The sequence below is a fragment of the Lithobates pipiens genome, unplaced genomic scaffold, assembly GCF_037356315.1.
Source record: "Lithobates pipiens isolate NorthernLeopardFrog02 unplaced genomic scaffold, aLitPip1_a1.2 Scaffold_10, whole genome shotgun sequence".
NCBI lineage: Eukaryota > Metazoa > Chordata > Amphibia > Anura > Ranidae > Lithobates > Lithobates pipiens.
Window position 1 is genome coordinate 222,280,478 of NW_027507686.1, and position 24,192 is coordinate 222,304,669.

General features: G+C 42.5%; 1 protein-coding gene across 1 annotated transcript in view; it reads left to right on the forward strand.

The window, feature by feature from the left end:
- Positions 1 to 3,025: 3,025 nt before the first annotated feature.
- Positions 3,026 to 24,192, forward strand: part of PEX16 (peroxisomal biogenesis factor 16) — a gene marked incomplete at its 5' end in the record, with an annotated part of 40,472 nt that continues 19,305 nt past the window's right edge. Inside the window, 5 exon segments of the mRNA XM_077461935.1 lie at positions 3,026 to 3,061; positions 7,473 to 7,549; positions 14,097 to 14,230; positions 17,059 to 17,159; positions 18,914 to 18,991. Coding sequence (XP_077318061.1) covers positions 3,026 to 3,061; positions 7,473 to 7,549; positions 14,097 to 14,230; positions 17,059 to 17,159; positions 18,914 to 18,991 — 426 coding nt within the window.

Below are 24,192 nucleotides of genomic sequence, written 5' to 3' on the forward strand. Positions count from 1 at the left end.
TGTCGTGACTTTCATAAACTCTTCAGATTCGATCTGAGATTAGCATGCAAAAAAAAAAAAAACGGACGATCATTCGTCCAATAATCTCATCGTGTGTACCAGGCATTAGCCTGCAGTGCTAAGATGAGTACAGACACTGATTTAATAAACTGTTACTAAACCCACAACAGTAAAATCAGTCCGTATATGCTGTAAAGCATCCTTGTTATACTCACTGTGGAACCTAAAAAAATCCTCCGCCTTGTGTAAAAAGGCTTTGATCCTGTCTTCTCTAATCCTCCCCTTCTTCCACTGTCCCCAAGCCATCTCCTTTATATAACAGAGCACTAGGGACAAGCTGCACATGCTAAGTTTGGTGTGTATTGCTAGAGATGTTTTTTTTTTTGGGAGGGTGCATGTGATCAACACAGGGCCAATCGGCCCTGTCCAGACAGAGGGTCAGGGATCCTGCAGCCACATAGGACAGTGAGAGGAGAATGAAAACTCCTCCTACAAGCTTTAACCAGACACTGATAGAAGTTACAAGACTGCTATATTCTGCTGCTGAGAAAAGGTATTTAGCAGTTTATATTTACTAAAATAATTGCATTTCCATGTTCTGTGTACTGTGGGAGACCAGATATAGTGAATGCAGGATTCTGGGTTTAGTAACACTTTAAGAGCGTTGTAGAGTTGCTTGTTGGAGTTACACTGAAGCACCCTATTGTTTTCATGAAACTACAACAATAAATCAGATTTTATCATGGACATCAGAACAACCTGATTGTTTCATACACAAAATCCACCAACAGCGGCCGCTTCTGCATCACATGCATTTCAGGACATTTTCAAGCTCATCTCTTAACGTAGAAAAAACGTTTCTGTGTCCCATTGGGGAGATTTTCCTTCACTTCCTGACCCATAGCCAAAACAGGAAGTGAGGGGAAATCCTCCAAACTAAGGGAATTCCTTGAGACCCCCAGGTCACCAGAACTAGTGTCCCCATTGAAAGATTTTCCCTCTATTACTTCCCAAAATTTGGGACTTTCTTTTACTTCACTTTTAAAGATAATGATAAACGAGACATATCGAGAGGATGAATCTCCCCAACGGGGGGCACAGACTGCAACAACAACTGAGAAGCATTTCAATCTGTCTGCACTCCATCCAAAACAAACAAGGACGTTTTTTGCCTTTAGTTATACTTTAATCTCCCTTCTATGTCTGGAGATAAGGGGGGAGGTGTTCTGTAGTTCTTAAAAGTACAGGAAGTGTGTTGGGCTCCGTTTCCCATGTGCATCAAATTCCGGTGCTTTCTTGGACCCGGGAGGCACAGGTGCAGCATCCAGCCCCACTGCCAGTGTTCTGCCAAAAACTGTCGCCCCATCGGATAGTGTCTGCAGGTGCAGCACTTGCGCAGTACGGAGGACAAGGAGATTCTGAAAGCCTCCGAAGATGAATGGCGCCTGCGCACTGAGTCCAGGTTCAAGCCCCACCATCCAAGTGGACATACGGTAGCACTTCATAACAGGGCCCCTCGTGGGCTCATGACGCTTCGGGCACAGCCTCGCTTTGCTCTCCAATTTTTTTATTCTAACTCTATGTCCACTTGGATGGTGGGGCTTGAAGCTGAACTCAGTGCGCAGGCGCCGTTCATCTTCGTAGACTTTCGGGAATCTCCTTGTACTGCGCAAGCGCATTACAGGGCAGACACTATCCGGGGGACAGTATTCAACACAACACTGGCAGCCTATCAAAATGTATGCCAGGCTGAATTCGCCATCGCCTGGTGCTGTTTAGGGCCTGTACATGTCGTATGCCTGAAACCCAAAATGTCTGCATTGAAAGTAAGGCTGCACCGAGTACCAGACTCGTGCAAATGCTCTGATACCCAAAACCGATACCTTTTTGTGTTGTGCGATTTGAGTCCATACAAAACAAATTGCTCTGCAAAGAAATGCATGCGATTTTAACAGGAATGCTGTGCGATTCCTGTCCGAATTGCAAGCAGTTTCCCTTACCGCTCCTGTGTGAACCCAGGCTTGTCATAGTGACATCAGCCTGGGTTCACACAGGAATGGTGGGGGAAACTGCATGCGATTCGGACAGGAATCGCACCATGTTCTTGTTAAATTGCATGCAATTCTTTGCAGTGCAGTTTGGGCCCATTCATTTTGTATCGCACTGCAAAGGTATAGGTATCGGTGAGTACTTGCCCGAAAATATCAGTACTCGCAGTAGGTGCAACCCTAATTGAAAGCAGATGACCCTAAATGCAAGCACCGTTTGGTACAGTGTTTTATCTGCTGCAATTTTCAGTCTCCTATAGTATTGGTCCCTGTCTTTGTGGATGCAGTACAGAATTCGCAGCAAATTTTGTGTGGTTTCTGCATTGCATCAAAATCGCACTCCATTCATGTGAACCGCTGCGGGTGTGTATGTTAATGACACCCCGAAATTGGTTCTCAAAATACAGTGTGACTAGCAGAATCGGATCGTATGGGTCTGAACACTCATCCGATTCTGGTGTGGCAAGAAAAAGGGGTCCTGCCATCTAGAATCAGTGGCTTCGCATGTGATTTTTTTTTTTTTATTTTATTTATTTATTATTTATTTATTTTTTTTTTGAACAGGAATGCGGGTGCCATTCCTATTCAAATCCCATGCACTTCCCGTGTGAACCAAGCCTTAGACAGGCAGCTGGCATTGATCTGGGCGCTGTGCCTCTGCCTACCAGGAGCAAGAAAACGCCAAGATTTGACGCACTTGGACCATACTGTCCATGTGTTTTAGGCCTTGCTCGCAGGATCACCAGGTCGGGGAAAAAAAAGCCCATAAAAGAAAACGAATGCAGCCACTACACTAAGGACAGGTAAACTGCTATAGGTTATATGTTTGTTCTTGGTGTTAGATCATCTTTAATCCAGCTGGGTTTATTGCCTGTAATGGGTACCAGCCAGTGGGAGCCAATCGGATAAATCTTTTATTTCACCCATTTGTGTCTCTCCCCTCCAAACTAACACTCTTCTTTCTCTCTTTTTATAAGGACGATTCACGGATTCCCATGAGCTGTCTGAGCTGGGTAAGCACAATCTTTGCTTTTCTTTGTGTCCTGTAGAAACGCTACATGCATGTAACATGTCCTCATTATTATGCAGCTCGGTGCACGGCACTGAATGTCGCCACACATGTGCCGCATTGCAGAGAGAATGAAGTATCATTTTGTGACCCTTCAACAAAAAAAAGGTGAACTGTGTGATGCGTTGTAACAACGCATCTCATCATCCCTACACAACGCAGACCAGCGTGTGTGTTCTAGTGTGCAGGTTGGTGGGAATGAGCCATAAAACATTTCCACTAAGCACTGAGGATCTGTAAAGTACATTCCCCATACAAGACAGGCATCCTATTTTACTGTAGTTGGCTTATTATTGGTGTTTGGTGGGCAACTTATTAGGTGTAGGGGACCTTAAGTGTGGCCCCCTTACAGCCCCAAAGGGCCGCACATAATATTCAGTCAATGTAATGCTACAGAAATTGGAGACGGCAGACCCGATGCAAGAGCTGGTCGGAGGCGGCAGACCCGATGCAAGAGCTGGTCGGAGGCGCCAGACCCGATGCAAGAGCTGGTCGGAGGCGGCAGACACATTACATGAGACTGCTAGAGATCACTGCTACTCCATCCCCCTTACTATTCAATGCTTCCACATTCGTGCTCCCTACAGCTCTTCTATGACTTGTGCCACATTGGATGTTTCTCTCAGTGAGATCCATTATAAAAGGTCAGAGGACAAACAAGACATAAAATAAAAAAAAGAATGGCACATAAAAAGTAAGATAATGTAAAACCGCTAAACCAAGCCATGAACTGCTGGCAGCCGGTCTTAGCCCTTGTACACACGGTCGGAGAATCCGTCGGAATGTGTCCTAATCGGACCCTGTTGTCGGATAATCCGACTGTGTGTGGTATGCATCGGACTGATTCCGTCGGAATATCCGTCGGACCCAATTTTCCAACTTGTTGGAAATATCTTCCGACCAACTGGTTCGATCGGACATACTCCCATCATGTGTAGAGAATTTTGATCGGACCAAGTGCCACGCATGCTCAGATCAAATTCCTACATCAAAGCTATTGGCTACTAGCCTGAACGTAGTCCCATCGTAACGAAATTACGTCATCGCGTTCTGAATGATCGGATTTTTCGACAACTTAGTCCGACCATGTGTATGCAACAGTTTCGTTCAAAATCCGACAGGCAAAATCCAACGGACAAAATCCGACGGATTTGGTTGTCGAAATCTCCGACCGTGTGTACAGGGGCTAAGGAATATTTGTTTTGGTGCTCACTCAAGCCAGTATAGAACAGAGCGCTGCCTCTAGGGGCCCCCGATTGGCCGCAACACATATAGTAAGTGTCAAAGGGCCACAGCTTGGATACCAGCGGTGTATACAGTGCTATTTTCTTCCATAACCCTGGACCAAGCATACCAGCTCAGTTCATTACCATATGTGCAGTGCCTTGAAAAAGTATTCACACCCTTTGACATTTTCCACGTTTTTGTTACGTTGCAACCAAAAAACATAACTTTTATTGGGATTTTTTTGTGATAGACCAGTGATTCTCAACCAAGGTTCCTCCAGAGGTTGCTAGGGGTTCCTTCAGCATTGGGCTATTTCTGCCTCTCGGATAAGTTCCCAAAGACACCATTGATCTTTTTAGCTATCTGTAAGGAGTTCATTCTTCCCCAAGCCCACAAGTGTAAGGACCATTCTTCCCACTGACCATCACACTAATGTATCATGAGCTGTAGATTTCTAATTTTTAGCAGGTGTTCCCCGAGACTGGAGAACTATTTCAAGGGTTCCTCTGTGTTGAAAAGGTTGAGAAAGACTGTTATAGACCAACACAAAGTTGCACATAATTGTGAAGTGGAAGGAAAATTATAAATGGTTTTCACAATTTTTTTACAAATAAAGATGTGAAAAGTGTGGCGTGCATTTGTATTCAGCCCCCTTTACTTTGATACCCCTAACTAAAATCTAGTCAAACCAATTGGCTTCGGAAGTCATCCGATTAGTAAATGGAGTCCACCTGTGTGTAATTAAATTTCCAGTATAAATACAACTGTTCTGTGAAGCCCTCAGAGGTCTGTTAGGGAACCTTTGTGTACAAACAGCATCATGAAGGCCAAGGTACACACCAGACAGGTCAGGAATAAAGTTGTGGAGAAGTTTAAAGTAGGGTTTGGTTATAAAAAAGAAAATCCCAAGCTTTGAACATCTCACAGATCACTGTTCAATCCATCATTTGAAAATGGAAAGAGTATGGCACAACTGCAAACCTACCAAGACATGGCCGTCCACCTAAACTGACCGGCCGGGCAAGGAGAGCATTCATCAGAGAAGCGGCCAAGAGGCCCATGGTAACTCTGGAGGAGCTGCAGAGATCCACAGCTCAGGTGGGAGAATCTGTCCATAGGACAACTATTAGTCGTGCTCTTCACAAATCTAGAGTTTTATGGAAGAGGGGCAAGAAGAAAGACATTGTAGAAAGAAAGTCATAAGAAGTCCCATTTGCAGTTTGTGAGAAGCCATGTGGGGGACACGGCAAACATGGAAGAAGGTGCTCTGGTCAGATGAGACCAACATTTATATTTTTGGCCTTAAAGCAAAACATTATGTGTGGTGAAAGACTAACACTGCACATCACCCTGAACACACCATCCCCACTGTGAAACATGGTGGTGACAGTATCATGTTGTGGGGATGCTTTTCTTCAGCAGGGACAGGGCAGCTGGTTAGAATTGATGGGAAGATGGGTGGAGCCAAATACAGGGCAATCTTAGTAGAAAACCTGTTGGAGTCTGCAAAAGACTTGAGACTGGGGCGGAGGTTCACCTTCCAGCAGGACAACGACCCAAAACATACAGCCAGTGGTTTCGATCAAAGCATATTCATGTGTTAGAATGGCCCAGTCAAAGTCCAGACCTAAATCCAACTGAGAATCTGTGGCAAGACTTGAAAATTGCTGTTCACAGACGCTCTCCATCCAATCTGAGAGAGCTTGAGCTATTTTACAAAGAAGAATGGGCCAAAATGTCACTTTATAGATGTGAAAAGCTGGTAGAGACATCCCCAAAAAGACTTGCAGCTGTAATTGCAGTGAAAGGGGTTCTACAAAGTATTGACTCCGGGGGGCTGAATACAAATGTACCCCACACTTTTCACATATTTATTTGTAAAAAAAAAAAAAAAATTTGAAAACCATTTACCATTTTCCTTCCTTCCATTTCACAACTATGCACCACTTTGTGTTGGTCTATCACATAAAATACCAAATAAAACACATTTTAAGTTTTTTGGTTGTAACATGAGAAAATGTGGAGAATTTCCAGGCACTGTATAAAACGAAGCCCTAGGGGGAACTGTGCTTTGTAATCGGCTTGTTATAATGAAGCTTTGACAATCAAACTTTGTAGCTGATTGGTTACTGTGCACAGCTGCACAATATTCTGTGTGCTCCAGGTTTAGTAAATCTCCCCCTTGTTTTGCGTTGTACGTAAAGCAAGGAGTGGCTTAAACATCTGAGTTTTTATTATTATTTTGTTTTGTTGTGTTTTTTATTTTTTTTCCAACCCCTCCTTCTTCCCTTTTTTTATTTATTTTTTATTTTTCCCAATAGTTGTCTTTAACGAGGAGATTTCCCTTCACTTCCTGCCCTGGGAGAAGCAGGAAGCAGGAAGTTGGAGAAAACTCTCATGCAGTTGTGAAAATACTGGGCTCAATTCACAAAGCATTGCACAAGGATACAAATCTTTATTTTTAGTCACGGGACTCTAATTTTCAAATTCCAAAGAAGGATCTTTAGTCGTGTCTGTGGTTTTTTTTTTTTTTTTTTTTTTAAAGTTGATTTCCAGGCAAACCGCTAAATACACAAATTAAGTGAATTCATTATAGCAGTTTTACTTGCCAAAGGATTTGTACTCCTGTTCATCCAGTTTTGAGATTTCCACAGCTCTGCCACACAGCACAGTCCTGGCTGGCAGGAGAGCAGATTTTTCTTTGCTGCAGTTAAGTAACACTTTCAGGTCTGGTTCCTCCCCCAGACTGTGATTGGACAGTGAAAAGGAGAAGCAGCAGACAGATGAGCTCCTCTTTCTGTCCCTCTTCTCTACACTCCTAATCAACATTCCTAGTTCGCACACGAGCCCTGCAACACAACTGACTCTGGCTCTCTGTGCTGCTTCTCCCTCTCCCAGTCCGAGCTTTTCTGTACAAGGATCTCAAGAGGCTGATGTTGTTGTAAAGCACTGCACTATATAAATCCTGTATAATGAAATACTAGGTATTTACACTGTTTGCATTAAAAATGTACCTTCAATGAAATATTAATTACAGAGCTGATATAATTGGTGTATTTTATATGTACATCGAGTCCAGCTATTGGCTGATTCTTCTAGTGTTCTTACAACCTGTTTTTCTGTGTCAGTTTATTCATCTTCCAATCTTCTGGCCTTACTGAATGATGGGATCCTGAGGAAGCAGCTGCTGAAACCTCCCCCCACTGTGAGTACTAGGGGTCTTTTTATTTATTTATTTTTTAATTTCTATTACACTCATGTTTTGACCACTTCACCTCTAGAAGGTTTACCCCCCCCCCCCCCCCCCCATGGCCAGGCCTTTTTGTGCTGTTCAGCACTGCGTTACTTTTATATCCCTTTTTTTTCATACAAAGCTTTATTTTGGTGGTATTTTATCACCGCTGGGGTTTTTATTTTTTATTATATAAGCAAAAAAAGACAGGAAATGTTGGAAAAAGCTAAAACTTATATTGTTTACTTTTCTGCTATAAAACATGTTCAATAATGCATTCATGTATTTTGGTTAAAACAACAAAAAAAATCCCAATAAGTGTATATTGGTGTGCATGAAAGTTAGTGTCTAAAAAAATAAATAAAATAAAAATAAATTAAATATAAGTGTGTGTGTGTGTGTGTGTAATAACTTGGAATACGAGCATTATTTGTTCAGAAGAATGCTTGTAATCCAAAGCACTCGTATATCAAAACAAGGTTCCCCATAGGAAATAATGGAAACTCAGATAATCCGTTACACAGCCACTGCTTGTCTATGCAGTACCGCATGTGGCCAGAGGTGTGGGGGCGCCGGAGACCACTCAGGAACCGCATCCGTGTTTCTCTGAGAGTCTCCAGGAGCCCCCCACACCTCTAGCCAAATGCAGTACTGCACACCCCAGAGGCTTGAATCCTGCTCGTCTTGCTAGGCAATTCTTGAAAAGCGAGTCAGAATTTTTATTTTATTTTTTTAAATGGCTCGTATTGCAAAACTTTCGCAATCTGGGGTTCCGCTGTATGTTTTTTTTTTTTTTTTTTTTTTAATACTGGTAATGGACGCAGATCAGCAACTTATAGTGGGGCTGTGACACTAAGGCCCCTTCCGCCTGTCGGTTTTTTTCAGGTGGATCTGATCGGACCCTCCAGTCTCTTCTATGGAGTATGGGGGGGGAAGTTAGATGGGGGAAGGGGGAGAGAGGTGCAGAGGTCAGAGTGGTGAGGGGTGGAATTGATGTGGTCAGCCTGTGAAAGAGAACTGAAGCCTGCACACCCCTGAATCCTGCACTCTGTACATAGCGAACCCCTGAACCTTGCACCCTGTACATACTGAACCCTGTACATAGCGCACCCCTGAACCCTGTACTCTGTACGTGCTTCACCCTGTACATAGCGCACCCCTGAACCCTGTACTCTGTACGTGCTGCACCCTGTACAAGCACACCCCTGAACCCTGTACATAGCGCACCCCTGAACCCTGCACTCTGTACATGCTGCACCCTTAAACCCTGCACCCTGTACATAGCACACCCCTGTACATAGTGTACTCCAGTTATTTATTTATTTGCCCCTTGAGTGGCAGTTCACACGGGGTAAGCTTCAAAGTCGTCCGACTCTAAAGCCACCCAGTACAGCACAGCTTGCAAAACAACTTCTGTATAGAAGTCGATGCAAGCCACTCCAAAGTCACCCCAAAGTAGTACACAAACCTTTTTCTAAGTCATAGCAACTTGAATCGCTCCTATTAGAACGGTTGGGGGGGGGGGGGGGGGGGGGATTGCGGTTGAGTTCCTGCACCTATTCTCTTAGGGGACGGAAGCTCTGAATAAATGTATAACCGGCATTTTGAGGACACCCATAATGCTGATGTGGCCCAGAATGAAATTGAGTTTGACATCCTCTGCTGTAGAGGATTAAAGGAAATCTCATAATGAGAGAAATTCAACATATTTCGTTTTTTAGCACCATTGCAGCATTTGCTGGATGACATAAATAGCTCCCTGTCGCTTGTTGCCTGGATACCTATCTAATAATAGCAGCCAGAATGACACATATGTCATGTACTTTGCTGTAGAAGTGATAATGGATGCTTCTGAGTATCACAGTTTCTAGAATGTCGGTAAATCTGTCACCAAGTGCCAATCATTTTTCTGGAGAAAATGAAGGGAACCTCTCGATTTTGCAGCATTTTCCTCCTACTGGATTGGGCGATGATTGTAAGGTTTATGGGTAGCCAGTTAATATGTCTTGGGTGGATGGAGGGAGTTGTTGGCGTAGATCTTTGTGTGTTGGAGGTAGGGGGGGGGGGGGGGGGGCACCATCCCCGGAGGGCTTGTATGGCATGGCTGGGGTCAGCACTGAGTTCTTGGGTCACATTCCATCAGGATTACTCAGCTTCCAATCCAAAACCATACAAATCCCAAATGTTATATAGAATATATATAGGTAGCTAATCACTCATTGGAAATGCATATACACTGATCAGCCATAACATTATGATCACTGACCAGTAAGGTGAATAACATTCATTATCTTTTTACAATGGCACCTGAAAGTGGGTGGGATATAGACAGCAGCAAGTGAACATGTTGTCCCTAAAAGTTGATATGTTTGGGGGGGGGGGGGGGAAAGAAAGGGAAAGTGTAATAGCCGGAATACACCGTTAGAAAATCGGGAGATCGCTCAACGGCCGACCAACAAAACAGCGTTCGTTGGTCGATATCTTTGCCATCATTAACCCATCGAAAAAAAAAAAAAAAAGTTAAAATAGCAATCAATATAATACGGAGTGTTGACGTGTCACACACGAGTGGAAGTGATGTAGTGTGCGTGTGACATTGTAGCCACACCTTTCCGCCCAGCACGAACATTCCTACACAATCAGTTGAAATTGAAAGATTTCCATCTCTATTGTTTCCATCTCTAAAATATATAATCTATACACGAAAATTTGTTAAAGGGGTTTTTTGCTTTTTGTTTTTCTATACTTTTGCTCACATTTCTTTGTTCGTGTTTCTTTGGAACTTTTCATTCGTGTTTATGAAACCTCATTCTTGAACAATGCTTCCAGGTCAACGACTAGTTCCGCTCATGCGTGCTAATGTTTGAGAGGTGTGTGTGGTGGTTTTTTTTTTTTTTTTTTTTTTAGACGACCGTAACACCAACAAATAGAATATCGTTCTTTGTCAAACGATACGACGCAATTTTTTTCAATCAAACTTTTTCGTTCACAATATCCATATCGGGCATCAACGAGTAGAAAATCGCCCGATCCTTTGCAGAATGGAATTTTTCGACCGCTTTTATTCTTATCGCGTATTCCTGCTATAAGGATTCGAGTGACTTTAACTAATTGTAATGGCTGGATGACGGGGTCAGAGCAACTCCAAAACTACATGTTTCCGTTCTGCAGTGGTCAGGACTGGCCAAAAGTGGTCCAAGGAAGGAGAACCAGTGACCGGGTCATAGGCAGCCAAGGCTCACTGATGCACATTGGGTAGCAAAGGCTGTAGTCCTATCCAATAGCAGTGCTGAACAAGTGAATTCTGGTTCCCAAAGAAAGGTGTCAGCATACACTGTGCACCACCACCATTTTATTCTCCAGGGTCTCTCCTCTTAGAAATCTTCAGGCCTAGAATGCCAAAGTGAATAACCTGATCTCATTGCAATGGGATCTGGAAGTGGGTTGGAATAAGCTAGAAAGTAAACACGTTTCCCATAAAGTTGATGTGTTGAAAGCAGTTTGTTGGGTATGGGGCTGTGTATCCACAGACCAATCAGCGTGCCCATGCTGACCCGTGTCCACAGACAAGTGTGCCTACAAAGGGCACCTGAGCATCAGAACTGGACTACAGAGCAATGGAAGAAGGTGGCCTGGTCTGATGAATCACGTTTTCTTACATCATGTGGATGGCTGGGTTGTGCGCCTCACTTACCTTATTCAATTTCCTTTCGATTTACCTTCAACGTAGTGCAAGGGCCTACCTGATTTGTATACACCAAATTTTAGGTTTGACCTAGAAGTGCATGGAATAGAAATTTGAAGGCGAAAACCAAAAATGCAGGATGCATTTGGCTTCAAACCGAAAATGACAGTTTTTAAAGAATCCAATATATTTTTATATATAATTGTAGGAAATTTTTGAGTATCGCCTCAAATATCAAGGTCTAAACCACAGGCATAAAGTAAAATCATCCAAAAATGATATAGGAGAAAAGGGAAGGGATGGGAGCGCTAGAACAGTTGCTGAGGCCGACCAAACATAGTCCACCACAAAACCTTGTGGGTTGGAGTATATGATACACAAAAATAAATCTTGGGTGAAAATGTAAATCGTATAAGACCTACATAGATCACAATAAAAGGTTTAAAAAAAAAAAAAAAAAAAAAAAAAAAAGGTACACAAATACTCAAAGGTTTCCTCAAGAGGTATCTGTTGGGGTTTTCTCATAGATTAACCAGCCCTCTACTAGTTTCACAGTACATAGAGCGCTTCGTCAGGAGGAATAATCTATAAAACAAACCTAACCCTAATGGGAGGGGGGGGGGGGGAAATGACGGGTGAATGACCAAAGCGGGAGAAGAAAGGGTGGGGGGGGGGGGTGGGAAGGTTGAGGAAATGAGGAGGGGGGGGGGGGAATTATGAGGGGGTGAGGTGGGGGTCGGAGGTTTGTTACTGGGGACGTGGAGGGGGGGTAGGGTTGGTTTAGTGGAGGTGGGGAGAGGGAGGATGGGGGTGAGAGGAATTCCTCCCTACTAAACCAACCCCCCCCCCCCCCCCTTCCCACTTTATTTGTTTTTCTCCTTTTTTTTTTTTTTTTTTTTTTTTTTCCCCCCCCCCCCATTCAGATAGAGCCATAGCGCAGCCCCATCCCCTCTCTCTCCTGATTGGCTAGCCGACTTTGACCGCAGTGGGAGCCAGTGGTGCCTCTAGTATATCTTGGCCAATCAGGAGGGAAATTCTCGAATGGCTGAGATGCTCGTGGACAGAGATGGGGCTCAGGTAAGTATTAGGGGCTGCTGCACACAGAAGGGTTTTTTTTTTTTTTTTATACTATGCATTAAGATAAAAAAAAAAAAAAAAACCTGACTTTACAACCACTTTAAGGCTACTTTCACACTGGGGTGTTGGGGGCATTGGCAGTCAAGCTCCACTATTTTTAGCGGCGCTTTACCGACGTTTTTGCAGAGCTTTTAGGCTGCTAGAGGGGCACTCTTATAGGCAAAATGCTGACATTTTCGTGCATCTCTAGTTTGAACTAATTTTATATGGTTTTGGTAAATCACTAAGCAAAGCAACCCCCCCATAATGAGGGCATGCGGCCTGGTATGGTTCGGGGGGGAGGGGGCACTCGCTTTCCTGACCGGCCGGGCTGCGTGCTCGGATAGGGATCTGGTATGGATTTTGGGGGGACCCCTGTGCCTTTTTATATATATATATATATATATATATATATATATATATATATATATATATATATATATATATAATTTTTTTTTTTTTTCCGCGTGCGGTGGGGGGGGGGGGGGGGGGGGGGTTGGTTCCCCTTAAAATCCATACCAAACCTGAGAGGCTGGTTTGCCCCTGGAGGGGAACCCATGCCAGTTTTTATTATTAGAGAGGCGGCTTTTCCTGTAAAGTCGCTTCAATATAGATGGAGATCTGACATTTGAGGCGACTTCCATTGAATTCTATGGGTAGAAGTCGGCTTGAAGTAGTACAGGAAACTTTTCTGAAGTCGTAGCAACTGCAGTAGTGTGCATATGACTGATCCATTCACTTACATTGATTTTTTTTATTATTTTTTTTCTTCTTTTTTTTTTCTTCATGTATCGCGACTTGACGTCGGATCCAAAGTTGCCCCTGTGTGAATGGACTCTCGCTGCCTTATAGCCATCCCAGATTGACCGCATCTTTATTTTTTTTTTTTTTTTTTCTTTTCTTAAATAAGTTGGTTTTCATGGTCATACCACTGGCACATGATCAATGTATATTTTATACAACTTACTCATTCTTTCTGGATTGTGATCAGTCCTTGGATTATTGCGTGGGCATTGTTGCCTGTTGTAGTATTTTCTTGATCCTTCCTTCTGGAATATTGTATACACTTATCATGTGTCATGTTACAATTTTGTGGTTTGTTTTTGTCGTGTTTTTTTTAATTTTTTTTTTTTGTCTATTTCAAGGTGGTTTTTATTTATTTTTTTGTGCGTTTTTGCTGCGCTTTTCCATGGCGACCAAAAGGGGCATGACAACTATTCCCCCATTAAATCCTATGTAATTGTTCACACTGCAGGTGCGCTGCGCTTTGAAAAGTCTTGCATGCTGCATCTTTCGTGCAGTTTTTCGAAAGCGCACAAAAAAAGTAATCTTTAATTGATGCACTTTTTATGTGTTCCCATTGATTTACAATGTGAAAGGGCCTATAATCCTAAAATGTGCTTGGGAATGATAAAAAAAAAGTACAGGAACGTTGAATGGAATCATAGGATCACTGCAAACCCACTAATATTCACAGCTTTGGGATGAACTAATGGATCACAGGAGCGGCCAAACAAAATTATAAACCCGTTTGCATCCATGCATTTCATGTATTTAGCTGGTCTTTTTTTTCATTTAAATCTGTATAAATTATCGTGTGTGTGTGTGTGTGTGTGTGTGTGTGTGTGTGTGTGTTAGATTGTAAGTTCCCCTGGAATAGTCCTTCTATGTATTAGGTGGATGGGACTCATTTTGTCCTTGTTCTGCCCTCATTTACAGGATGAACCCCGGCAGCGTCTTCTCAACTGGCTCAGCATCTTGGAAAGTCTAGAGGTCTTCCTCGAAATTGGATCAGCAAGGGTGTGGGGCGATGGGACGAGATGGGCTGCTATTTTACTTATCCAGCTGCTCAAGTAAGGACGTTGCGCTGCCTCCACTAGTTATATAGGCAATGCAATTGTATCTACTGTATATTATATTATTTTTTTATTAATTTTACTATTTACATAAATTTGTTTAGTTTAAATTTTTTTCGTTTTCGGAATTTGTTTAATTTATTCAAATTTTGATTTGAATTTTCAGAATTCGGTTGAATTGAATTCCATTTGAGTTTCAGAAGATGGTTATAATCTTTACTTCCTATTTTTTTTTTTTTTTTTTTCTATTCTATTCTTTTTATTTTATATTCTATACTCCTCTTCCTCTTCTCCTTCCCCCCCTTTTATTTATTTTTTTTTTTTTATTTGGAAACTTGAATTTGGATTAGTTTTAAAGTCCGTTAGTGTTGTCATTTAGAAAATTTTGAATAACAAAAAATGTGTCCAAATTTCGATTTGGAACCATACGAACTGTACATGTCTATAGCTTATGTTTCTCTACTTCAGAGGTTTCCAAACGTTTCAGTATGAGGTCCAATGTTTTTTAATTAACAAATTTTTGCAGGTTAAAAAAAATACAGATCAGAGTTGTCCCTACAACAGAATACCCATTAGGGTCTCCGTCAAAGCCCCACTTACTTCAGGGTCTCCCTCCCCTCCCCCCACACACACTCTTTACATCAGAAGGGGCAACAATGGGCAGCTTCTGCTGACCTTTAAAGTGGTTGTAAACCCTTACACACCACTCTTCACTACACGTAGGCCTATATTAAGGCTTGCCTGTAGGTACTATGAATATATCCTAAACTTGCACCGTTTAGGAGGAGTTCACTGTATCTGCATGTGCCAATGTTATCGGCACATGCATACTGAAGAAACGGCTCACTCGTGCCATTTCTTCAGTAGCTGTGTCGTGACCGGCGGTTCCCGCGCGCATGCATGGGAGTGACGTCATCACGGTTCCTGTCAATCGCAGCACCGGAGCCCAGGAACCCGGAAATAACTTCGGGAGACATGTCACCGGTCACAGCAGTGTGCGGGAACCACCGCAACAGCTTCGATCTAAGGTAAGATTTTCATAACGAGCTAGTATGCAATGCATACTAGCTCATTATGCCTTTGTCTTGCAGGGGATTTATTTATTTTTATGGGTTTACAACTACTTTAACTTTAATCTGTGCATATGAGGATACTGACCCTAACTGTTGGCCAAATGAAATCTTGTAGAAGGGCCGGGTGTGGCCCATAGGGCAGAGTTTGGAGACCCCTGCTCAGTAATTATTTTTGGTTATACTGCCACCTTGTGGTCATCATTTTGACTAATTGTGTCCTGTCGGCACCTCCTTCCACTCGGCAAAAGTTGATTTAAAAATTTCCTGAGCCAGGTGGATATTAAAGTGGTTGTAAACCCATGGGGGGGGAAGCAACCTGCAAGGCAAAGGCATAATGAGCTAGTATGCATAGCATACTAGCTCATTATGAATAACTTGCCTGGGAACGAAGCCCCCGAAGCGGTCCTCCGTCTTCATGTCTGCTGCTGCCATGGATCCCGGAGTGACTTCCGGGTCTCGCTGCTCCGGCCCTGTGATTCGCCGGAGCAGCGATGACATCACTCCCGTGCATGCACACGGGAGCCGGCATATCGCCGCAATCTGCAGCCTGCCCAGTGCGCCTGCGCGCTGCTGTCTACAGCACATGCGCCGTAGACAGCGTTGGCTGTCTTTGGGTAAATATCTCCTAAACCGTATAGGTTTAGGAGAGATTTCTTGGACCTACAGGTAAGCTTACAGCTAGGCTTACCTGTAGGTCAAAGTGGTTTATAAGGGTTTACAACCACTTTAATCAGCCAAACATTAGTCTCCAATCCAGTCACTTTTCAGATATTCAGGTAGCTGCAGATGCTTTGACTGTCCAAATTCAATAGCTGACCAGGGAGATTCTTATGGGGATATTGATTTCTCTGGTTCAAGACACACAGCCATCACTGGATTGTAGACATGTGCACTGCCAAAAAATTTGTTCGTCTTCAATTTTTTTTTTTTTTTTTTGTTTTGTTTTTCGCTTTTCAGGTCATTCGTTATGATCACCATTCGTACATTCGAAAACTTTAAAATTCGATATTTGAAAATCTTAAATCGTAACTAACCATTTAAATTATAGGTATTTGTAATTTCCTTTCAAATTTGGCTGTTGGCGAACGTGACGAATACGAATTTATCCAAAGTTACTAATTATCTGAAATAATGAATGCCACATCTAAACAAATGGAACGGAACAAATTTAATAATTAATACGTTTTTATTATTATTGTTATTTATTATTATTCATTGCGTTCCATTCGTTTGGATACGGAATTCGTTATTTCGGATAATTCGGATAAATTTTGTATTGGTTACGTTCACTAACAGCCACATTTTAAAGGAAATTACAATACCTATAATTAAATAGTAATAGTTAAGGTTTATTATTAGTTCATTATTATTTTAGATTTCCGAATGTATGAATTTACGAATATTCAGATAAATTAGTCAAACAGGTTTTCGTTGAAATTCATTAAAAAACTAATTTGCAACGAAACAAATTGCACATGTCTACTGGATTGCATGTAGACAAGTGGCTGCAAATGGGGCTGTGAGAAATTATAATAAATGAGATGTAATAGAGGATGGGGGGGAAAAAAGGGGGCAGTATTTTATTTTAAAAAAATTTGACAATCGTCTATTTACCAAACTAATTTATCATCCATTTCTTGGTTTGGATATTTGCTGTATTTTAGTTGTGTTCAATAGATTTACTGTATGTTTTATAAATGTCTTATTTATTTTGACTTGTTCTGTCCCTCTGACTTCTTTCTCTTCCATCAGGGCCTGTCTACGTTTAGTGCTTCTCTTCTGGTATAAATCGGGCATACAGAATTGTCCTCCTATTGCTCCTCTGGACCGAGAAGGAGTCCTGAATCACACAGGTGTGGTCCCTATACAGTACTAAGTCATAGAAAACGCTAGAGCTTTTGGAAAACCTATGTAGTGCACCTCCATCCTTTAAATCCACATAAATAAGGACCAAATGTGAGATTTAGGCTCCACTCACATTAGCGGGTCTCCAAAGTCTTGTGATTTCCAGTGCGACTTAGGAGCGACTTTCGGTGTGACTTTGATTACTAGGGATAGGCAACCTTGGACCTCCAGCTGTTTTGAAACTACAAGTGCCATGAGACATTGCAGGATCCTGACAATCACAGGCATGACTCCTAGAGGCAGAGGCATAATGGGATTTGTAGTTTCACTACAGCTGGAGGGCCGAGGTTGCCTACCCCTGGGTAAGACCTTGCACTCAATAGTCGCACCAAAGTAGTACAGGTACCTTTCAAAGTCACTGTGACTAGTCATGCGACGTTGATGTCTAAAGTCGCCTGAAAAATTGCACAAGTGTGAATGGAGCCAAAAAGAGTCCTGTATTGAGATAGCTGCGAAGACTGCCATTGCTGAGCATTTTCTGAAAATGCAAAGCATTCTATGAATGGCGTCTGTGCTGAGCAGCCGACCTGCCATTTTCAGAATGTGCAAGACAACCGCTCAGCATGGGACCCAGAAGCAAGCGGAGATGGAGTAACAGTGACTACTACAGCGATTTCCAGCATTTAGGTGCATCAGCCAGATATGGTATACATAGTTGCATTTGGTCCAAGTAACTGTATAAAATATCCTTAGCTGGAATACATTTTTAATGAACACCTTCAAACTCAACACCATTATATCCCATTACATGACATATAAGAGTATCTTAAAAACACTTCAGTTTAATACACAGCACTTGTATGCAATATACATGTATATGTATCGCATTGTATTTCTTAAAATTTTTTAACGTGTAAGCATTAGAAACCACAAATACAATACAAAATGTACTGCTATGACATCTAGTGGTAGAATAGTATAACTGCACCCTATTTACATTCTCAATTACCCAAATGCTCCAGGCTCCCCCCAGAAAATGTAAAGTTTGCAGCTACAAATACTGTAGCTGCTGATTCTTAATATAAGGACACTTACCTGTCCAAGGGTCCAGCAATGACCTCAACTCAGCTGAGGGGGGCAGAACCAAAAAAAAGTGCCAAATGTGGCAGTGGATGGGGGAGGATGCAAACAAGCAGAGCTTCCTCTTTTGGGTAAAGCTCTGCTTTAAAGTGTATTTTAACCTAAGAACCAAAATGTTATGTATTGGAGACTTGCAGTCCTCAGTCCTCTGATGAAATGGGTTCAAAAGGGGAAATTCAACAGCTCCTCCTTCTCTACACCCCCCACAATTCCTCCTTCCTCCATTTGGATTCCATATTTTTATTTTATTTTTTTGGGAGGGGTGTGAGAGACAGGGACCTGGTTATGACAAGTGTCCCATCCAACTTTGTTGGAAGTTCTCCACGTCACAGGTCCCAGAAGGCTGCGGGACCATCCCCAATGTGCAGCGTGGCTCGCTCATGCACAGTCGGCAGCTGGCTGTAAAGTCACAGCCAGCTGCCTACAGTTAATATTCCAGCACTGGGGACCCAAAGACTGGTGAAGAACCCACCCAGGTGAGGACAGCCCAGGATCCTTGAAAAGGTGAGTGTCTGTACGTTAAGTCAGCAGTTGCAGTTTTTGTAGCTGCTGACTTTTTCCAGAACTGACTGAAGCTCCTCTTTAAATTTTAAATACTAAGATCTCACCATATCTTTTTCAGGAGAAGAAGACAATGGCAAACCGGACACCTGCTTTGTAGGGAAGCGTTCAAGACGTTGTGTGCGGTCTCTAAATTATAGTAAGTTTAAAGAGGAGAGAAAAAACATATAAAACTAATAAATAATAAAAAAAAATATATATATATAATATATCTTTTCATGTGACAACACTGAAGAAATGACACACTGTGAGTGTACAGCTTGTATAACAGTGTAAATTTGCTCTCCCCTCAAAATAAAAGTGATTACACCCCTAAGTAAAAATGTCCAATGCAGTTGAGTGCACGTGCTCAGCATCATATGCAGAAGTCGTCTTGGGGAAATAGACATATGAGTGCTGCCAGCATTTCTGCAGAGGTTGAAGGGTTGGGGGGGTCAGTCAGACCATACGCTCCACTCTGCATCAAATTGGTCTGCATGGCTGTTGTCCCAGAAGGAAGCCTCTTCTAAAGATGATGCACAAGAAAGCATGCAAACAGTTTGCTGAAGACAAGCAGACTAAGGACATGGATTACTGGAACCATGTCCTTTGGTCTGATGAGACCAAGATAAACTTTTTTGATTCAGATGGTGTCAAGCGTGTGTGGTGGCAACCAGGTGAGGAGTACAAAGACAATTATGTCATGCCTCCTGTCAAGCATGGTGGTGGGAATATCATGGTCTGGGGCTGTATGAGTGCTTCCGCCACTTGGGAGCTACAGTTCATTGAGGGAACCATGAATGCCAACATGTACTGTGACATACTGAAGCCGAGCATGATCCCCTCCCTTCTGAGACTGGGCTGCAGGGCAGTATTCCAACATAACTGCCCCAAACACCTCCAAGATGACCACTGCTTTGCTAAAGAAGCTGAGGGTAAAGGTGAAGGATTGGCCAAGCATGTCTCCAGACCTAAACACTATTGAGCATCTGTGAGGCATCCTCAAATGGAAGATGGAGAAGCACAAGGTCTCTATTATCCACCAGCTCTGTGATGTCGTCATGGAGGAGTGGAAGAGACTCCAGTGGTAACCTGTGAAGCTCTGGTGAACTCCATGCCCAAGACTGTTAAGGTAGTGCTGGAAAATAATGGTGGCCACACAAAATATTGCCACTTTGGGCCCAATTTGGACATTTTCACTTAGGGGTGTACTCACTTTTTGTTGCCAGTGGTTTAGACATTAATGGCTGTGTGTTGAGTTATTTTAAGGGGACAGCAAATTTACACTGTTATACAAGCTGTACACTCACTACTTTACATTGTAGCAAAGTGTAATTTCTTCACTGTTGTCACATGAAAAGATATAATAAAATATTTACAAAAATTTGAGGGGTGTACTCACTTTTGAGAGATACTGCGTATGTAAAATATATATATATATATATATATATATATATATATATATATATATATATATATATATATATATATATATATATATATATATATATAATTTTTTTTTTTATTATTCAGGATTTATATAGCGCCAACAGTTTGCGCAGCGCTTTACAAAATGAGGGCAGACAGTACACTTACAATACAAATCAATACAGGAGGGATCAGAGGGCCCTGCTCGTTAGAGCTTACAATCTAGAAGGGAGGGTCAAGTTGAAACAAAAGGTAATAACTGTGGGGGGGATGAGCTGATGGAGAAAATGAAAATACAGTTAGGTGTGGGTGGGGTAGGCTTCTCTGAAGAGAAGTGTTTTCAGGGATCATCTAAAAGCTAATAAAGTAGGAGATAAGCGGACAGATTGGGGAGGCTTTGGAAAAGTCCTGGAGACGAGTATGGGAGGAGGTGATGAGGGAGCTAGAGAGCAGGAGGTCTTGAGAGGAACGAAGAGGACGAGTAGGTTGGTATTTAGAGACTAAGCTAGTGATGTAGCTATATATAATATCTATCTATAATATAAATGTTTTTTTTTGTTTTTTTTTCTCTTACCTTGTCCACTGGGTTGTCCTCAACATACACTCAGCGAATCCAACATTGTCTGGTGTAATCTGCTGCTGCACAGCAGGTCTCATGCAAGTGGTGGGGGGGGGAACCAATTCTATGTGAAGGTCTGCTTTTAATGAACCTGAAAATCCACATCACGGGTCCCTTTACTCTATAGCCACACTGGAACTATTCAGACGTTCATATAAATGTACCAATCCTCGTACAAAACCATCGAGATTAGCCTTTTTTTTTTTTTTTTTTTTTTTTTTTAGTTCTGTGTTTATTTTTTATGCTGACAAGGGCATTTCTCAAAGGTTAAAGAGGAAGTAAACCCTGATGAGTATACTTCCTCTTTCATTCCGTGCAAAGGTAAAGCATAATGGATTACTATGCATCGCATAGTAGCCCATTATGTGTCACTTACCTGACACAGGAGCCAGCGATGTCACCGCTGTCCCCTGTAGTCCGGCGCATCCATCTTCTCGGTGGGTCTCGCTGCTCTGCCGCTGTTATTCGGCGAAGCTGCGATGACATCACTCCCGCGCATGGGAGCCGCCACGCACGGCATATCGCCATTGACGGGTGCCACGCTCAGTGCGCCTGCGTGCCGCTGCGCCGTAGACAGCGGTGCCTGTCTTTCGGCTAATATCTCCTAAACCGTATAGGTTTAGGAGATATTTCTTGGACCTACAGGTAAGCCTTAATCTAGGCTTACCTGTAGGTCAAAGTGTGTTGTAAGGGTTTACAACCACTTTAATAGTCTAGATAAAGTTTTTTTATTCATCACAGTAATCGTGTAAAAACAGCCAACACATTTTTGATGGGGATTTCAGGGGCCTCCTTCATCAGGGTTGATCAGTGCGCCAAGTCTGCTCTGAGTTTATGGCCTTTGCTTCAGTTATTTCTACAAAATCGCTCCCTTGAGGTGTCACTTCTTTGCTGTCCTCACACTGTTGCCATAGGGGCATGTAACTAGTCTCTTTAGTGGTCCTGTTGCTGGCAGTGTTGTCAAAATCTCCACCTCCTCCCTTCAGAGAACATTTTGCATTCATTGAGAGAATGCAAAGTGTGCACTAAATGGCGCCCTTGCCAAGCAAGTGCCATCCTGTGTCCAGTAAGCAGCAGGGCCGCATGGGAACCCTGGTACCTCTGGATGGGCCCCCCTCCCCTTGATATGTCTCTTCCCACAAGATGGAGCCTTTGAGCCCAGGAGTGACAAGCCCAGCTGGTTGATTTCATCTGTAAATTTTTTTTTTTTTCTTTCATGGATATGCAGGCTGCGCTATTATAAGCTATCAATATGCTGATCTAGTGTGTTTTTGATTGTGGTACCCTCACTACTACTATTTTAGAACTGTTATCATCCTTCTCTGAGATACTCTAGATTCTTGTGTGTAATGTTTAACAGGTTATATCTTGTATGCTATCCAGAGAGTTAATTTTTATTATATATATATATATATATATATATATATATATATATATATATATATATATATATATATATATATAGAGAGAGAGAGAGCAGACGCTTGGCATGAGACCCTGAAGCTAGTGGAGGTCACTGGGCCACCAGTCCCTTGACGTATAACCTCTTTGCTGCTCTCACACTCACTGGTGAGCGAGATTTTTGCATCCGGGGCCTGATACAGGAGGGCTGAGGGTACTGTTTTATTGGCGGTCCTGCAGGTGCCCATTTGAATGGGCTGAAATCGCACCAGACCACAGCAAAAGCAGTGCCTGCACTACTTTAACCACTTAAGGCCATTTTTTGCGATACGACACTGTGTCGCTTTAACTGACAATTGCGCGGGTGTGCGACATTGTACCCAAACATAATTGACGTCCCTTTTTTTTTTTCCCCCCTCCACAAATAGAGCTTTCTTTTGGTGGTATATGATCACCTCTGTGGTTTTTATTTGTGGCGCTATAAACAAAGAGCGACAGTTTTGAGAAAGTGTTTTTTATTTTATTTATTTTTTACTTTTTTGCATATCCAAAAAAAATAAAAAAATATTCATCAGTTTAATATTGGTTTGCGCAAAACTTATCACATCTACCAACTACGGGATAGATTTAGGGACTTTTATTTCTTTTATTGGTAATGGCAGCAATTTTCAATTTTTATTGCAGCGGACAAATCTGACCCCAAATGACACTTTTTTTTTGGGGACCATTTTATTGCATTGATCAGTGCTATAAAAATGACACTGGCATGGAAGGAGTTAACACTAGGGAACGATCAAGAGGTTGAATGTGTTCCTTCAGCGTGTTCTAACTGTAGGGGGGGCTGGGCTGGCAGGGACATGACAGAGATCACCGGGAACAGTAGATCTGTCATGTCCCCTGTCAGAATGGGGATCTGCCTTGTTTACAAAGGCAGATCCCCGTTCTACCTCTGTATACCGTGATCATAGAGTCCGCAGGCACGCTCCAGCAGTGGGCGGGAGTGCATGCTGCATGAGCTACCTTAATGGTGATTTGCACAGGAGAGCCGACCTGTCGCTGTATAACGACAGCGGCTGGTCGTCAAGCGGTTGAAAAAAAAAAAACACGCACAGCAACTGGATCACATGATACTTCTGTACCCAGTGATCCAGTGCAGGCAAAGAAACTGCATTTGGGGTGTTGTGATCTGCAGTGGGTGTCAGTGCAATGCTAACAAGTGCAGTGCATTTTAAACATGGTGCTGGAAGCACAGATGGAACACGCCGCACTGCATTCTGGGATGAGCTGACCCTTATGGCAATCTAAGGAGCAATGCCATAGAGGCAGGTAACTAGTCTCTTTAGCGATATGCTGCCAATGACGGGAGTGATATTGTGACATGGGCATATAGACAGGTGATGAGGCCCAGTGTACTGTCTCGCTGCTTGGATTCCAGGATCCTTCTCAGGCACTGCTAGGAATATACTTTCAGCATCTGACAGATTCGCTATAAGCTGCAGGGAGGCTGAGCGCAAATCTCTATCAAAGCTTCCTCACATTCTGCTAAGCGGAGAGGTACTGACAACACCTGGTTATATAATGCATATTGACCTATAGCTAGTGGTGAGACGTTGTCAGCATGCAGCGCACATATCATTTATGCAAATTCAGTTTTCCCTGCAGGAGGCAAGGAAGCTGTGCTAGAGATTGTTGTGCTTCCCGCTGGGTGACAAGTTTACAGAGCTGCTAAATGCCTAAGTGCAATTTCTGATGTGTCGGTAAAACCCATACATATCGTCACAACTACTTTTGAGCATACAGGTGGATTATCCTTTTTTTTTTTTTTTTTTTTTTTTTTTTTTTTTTCTCAGGACAAATTGGGCTTTTATTTTGTGGTAAATGGTAATGGATGTCTCCTGATTTAATTTATTTAT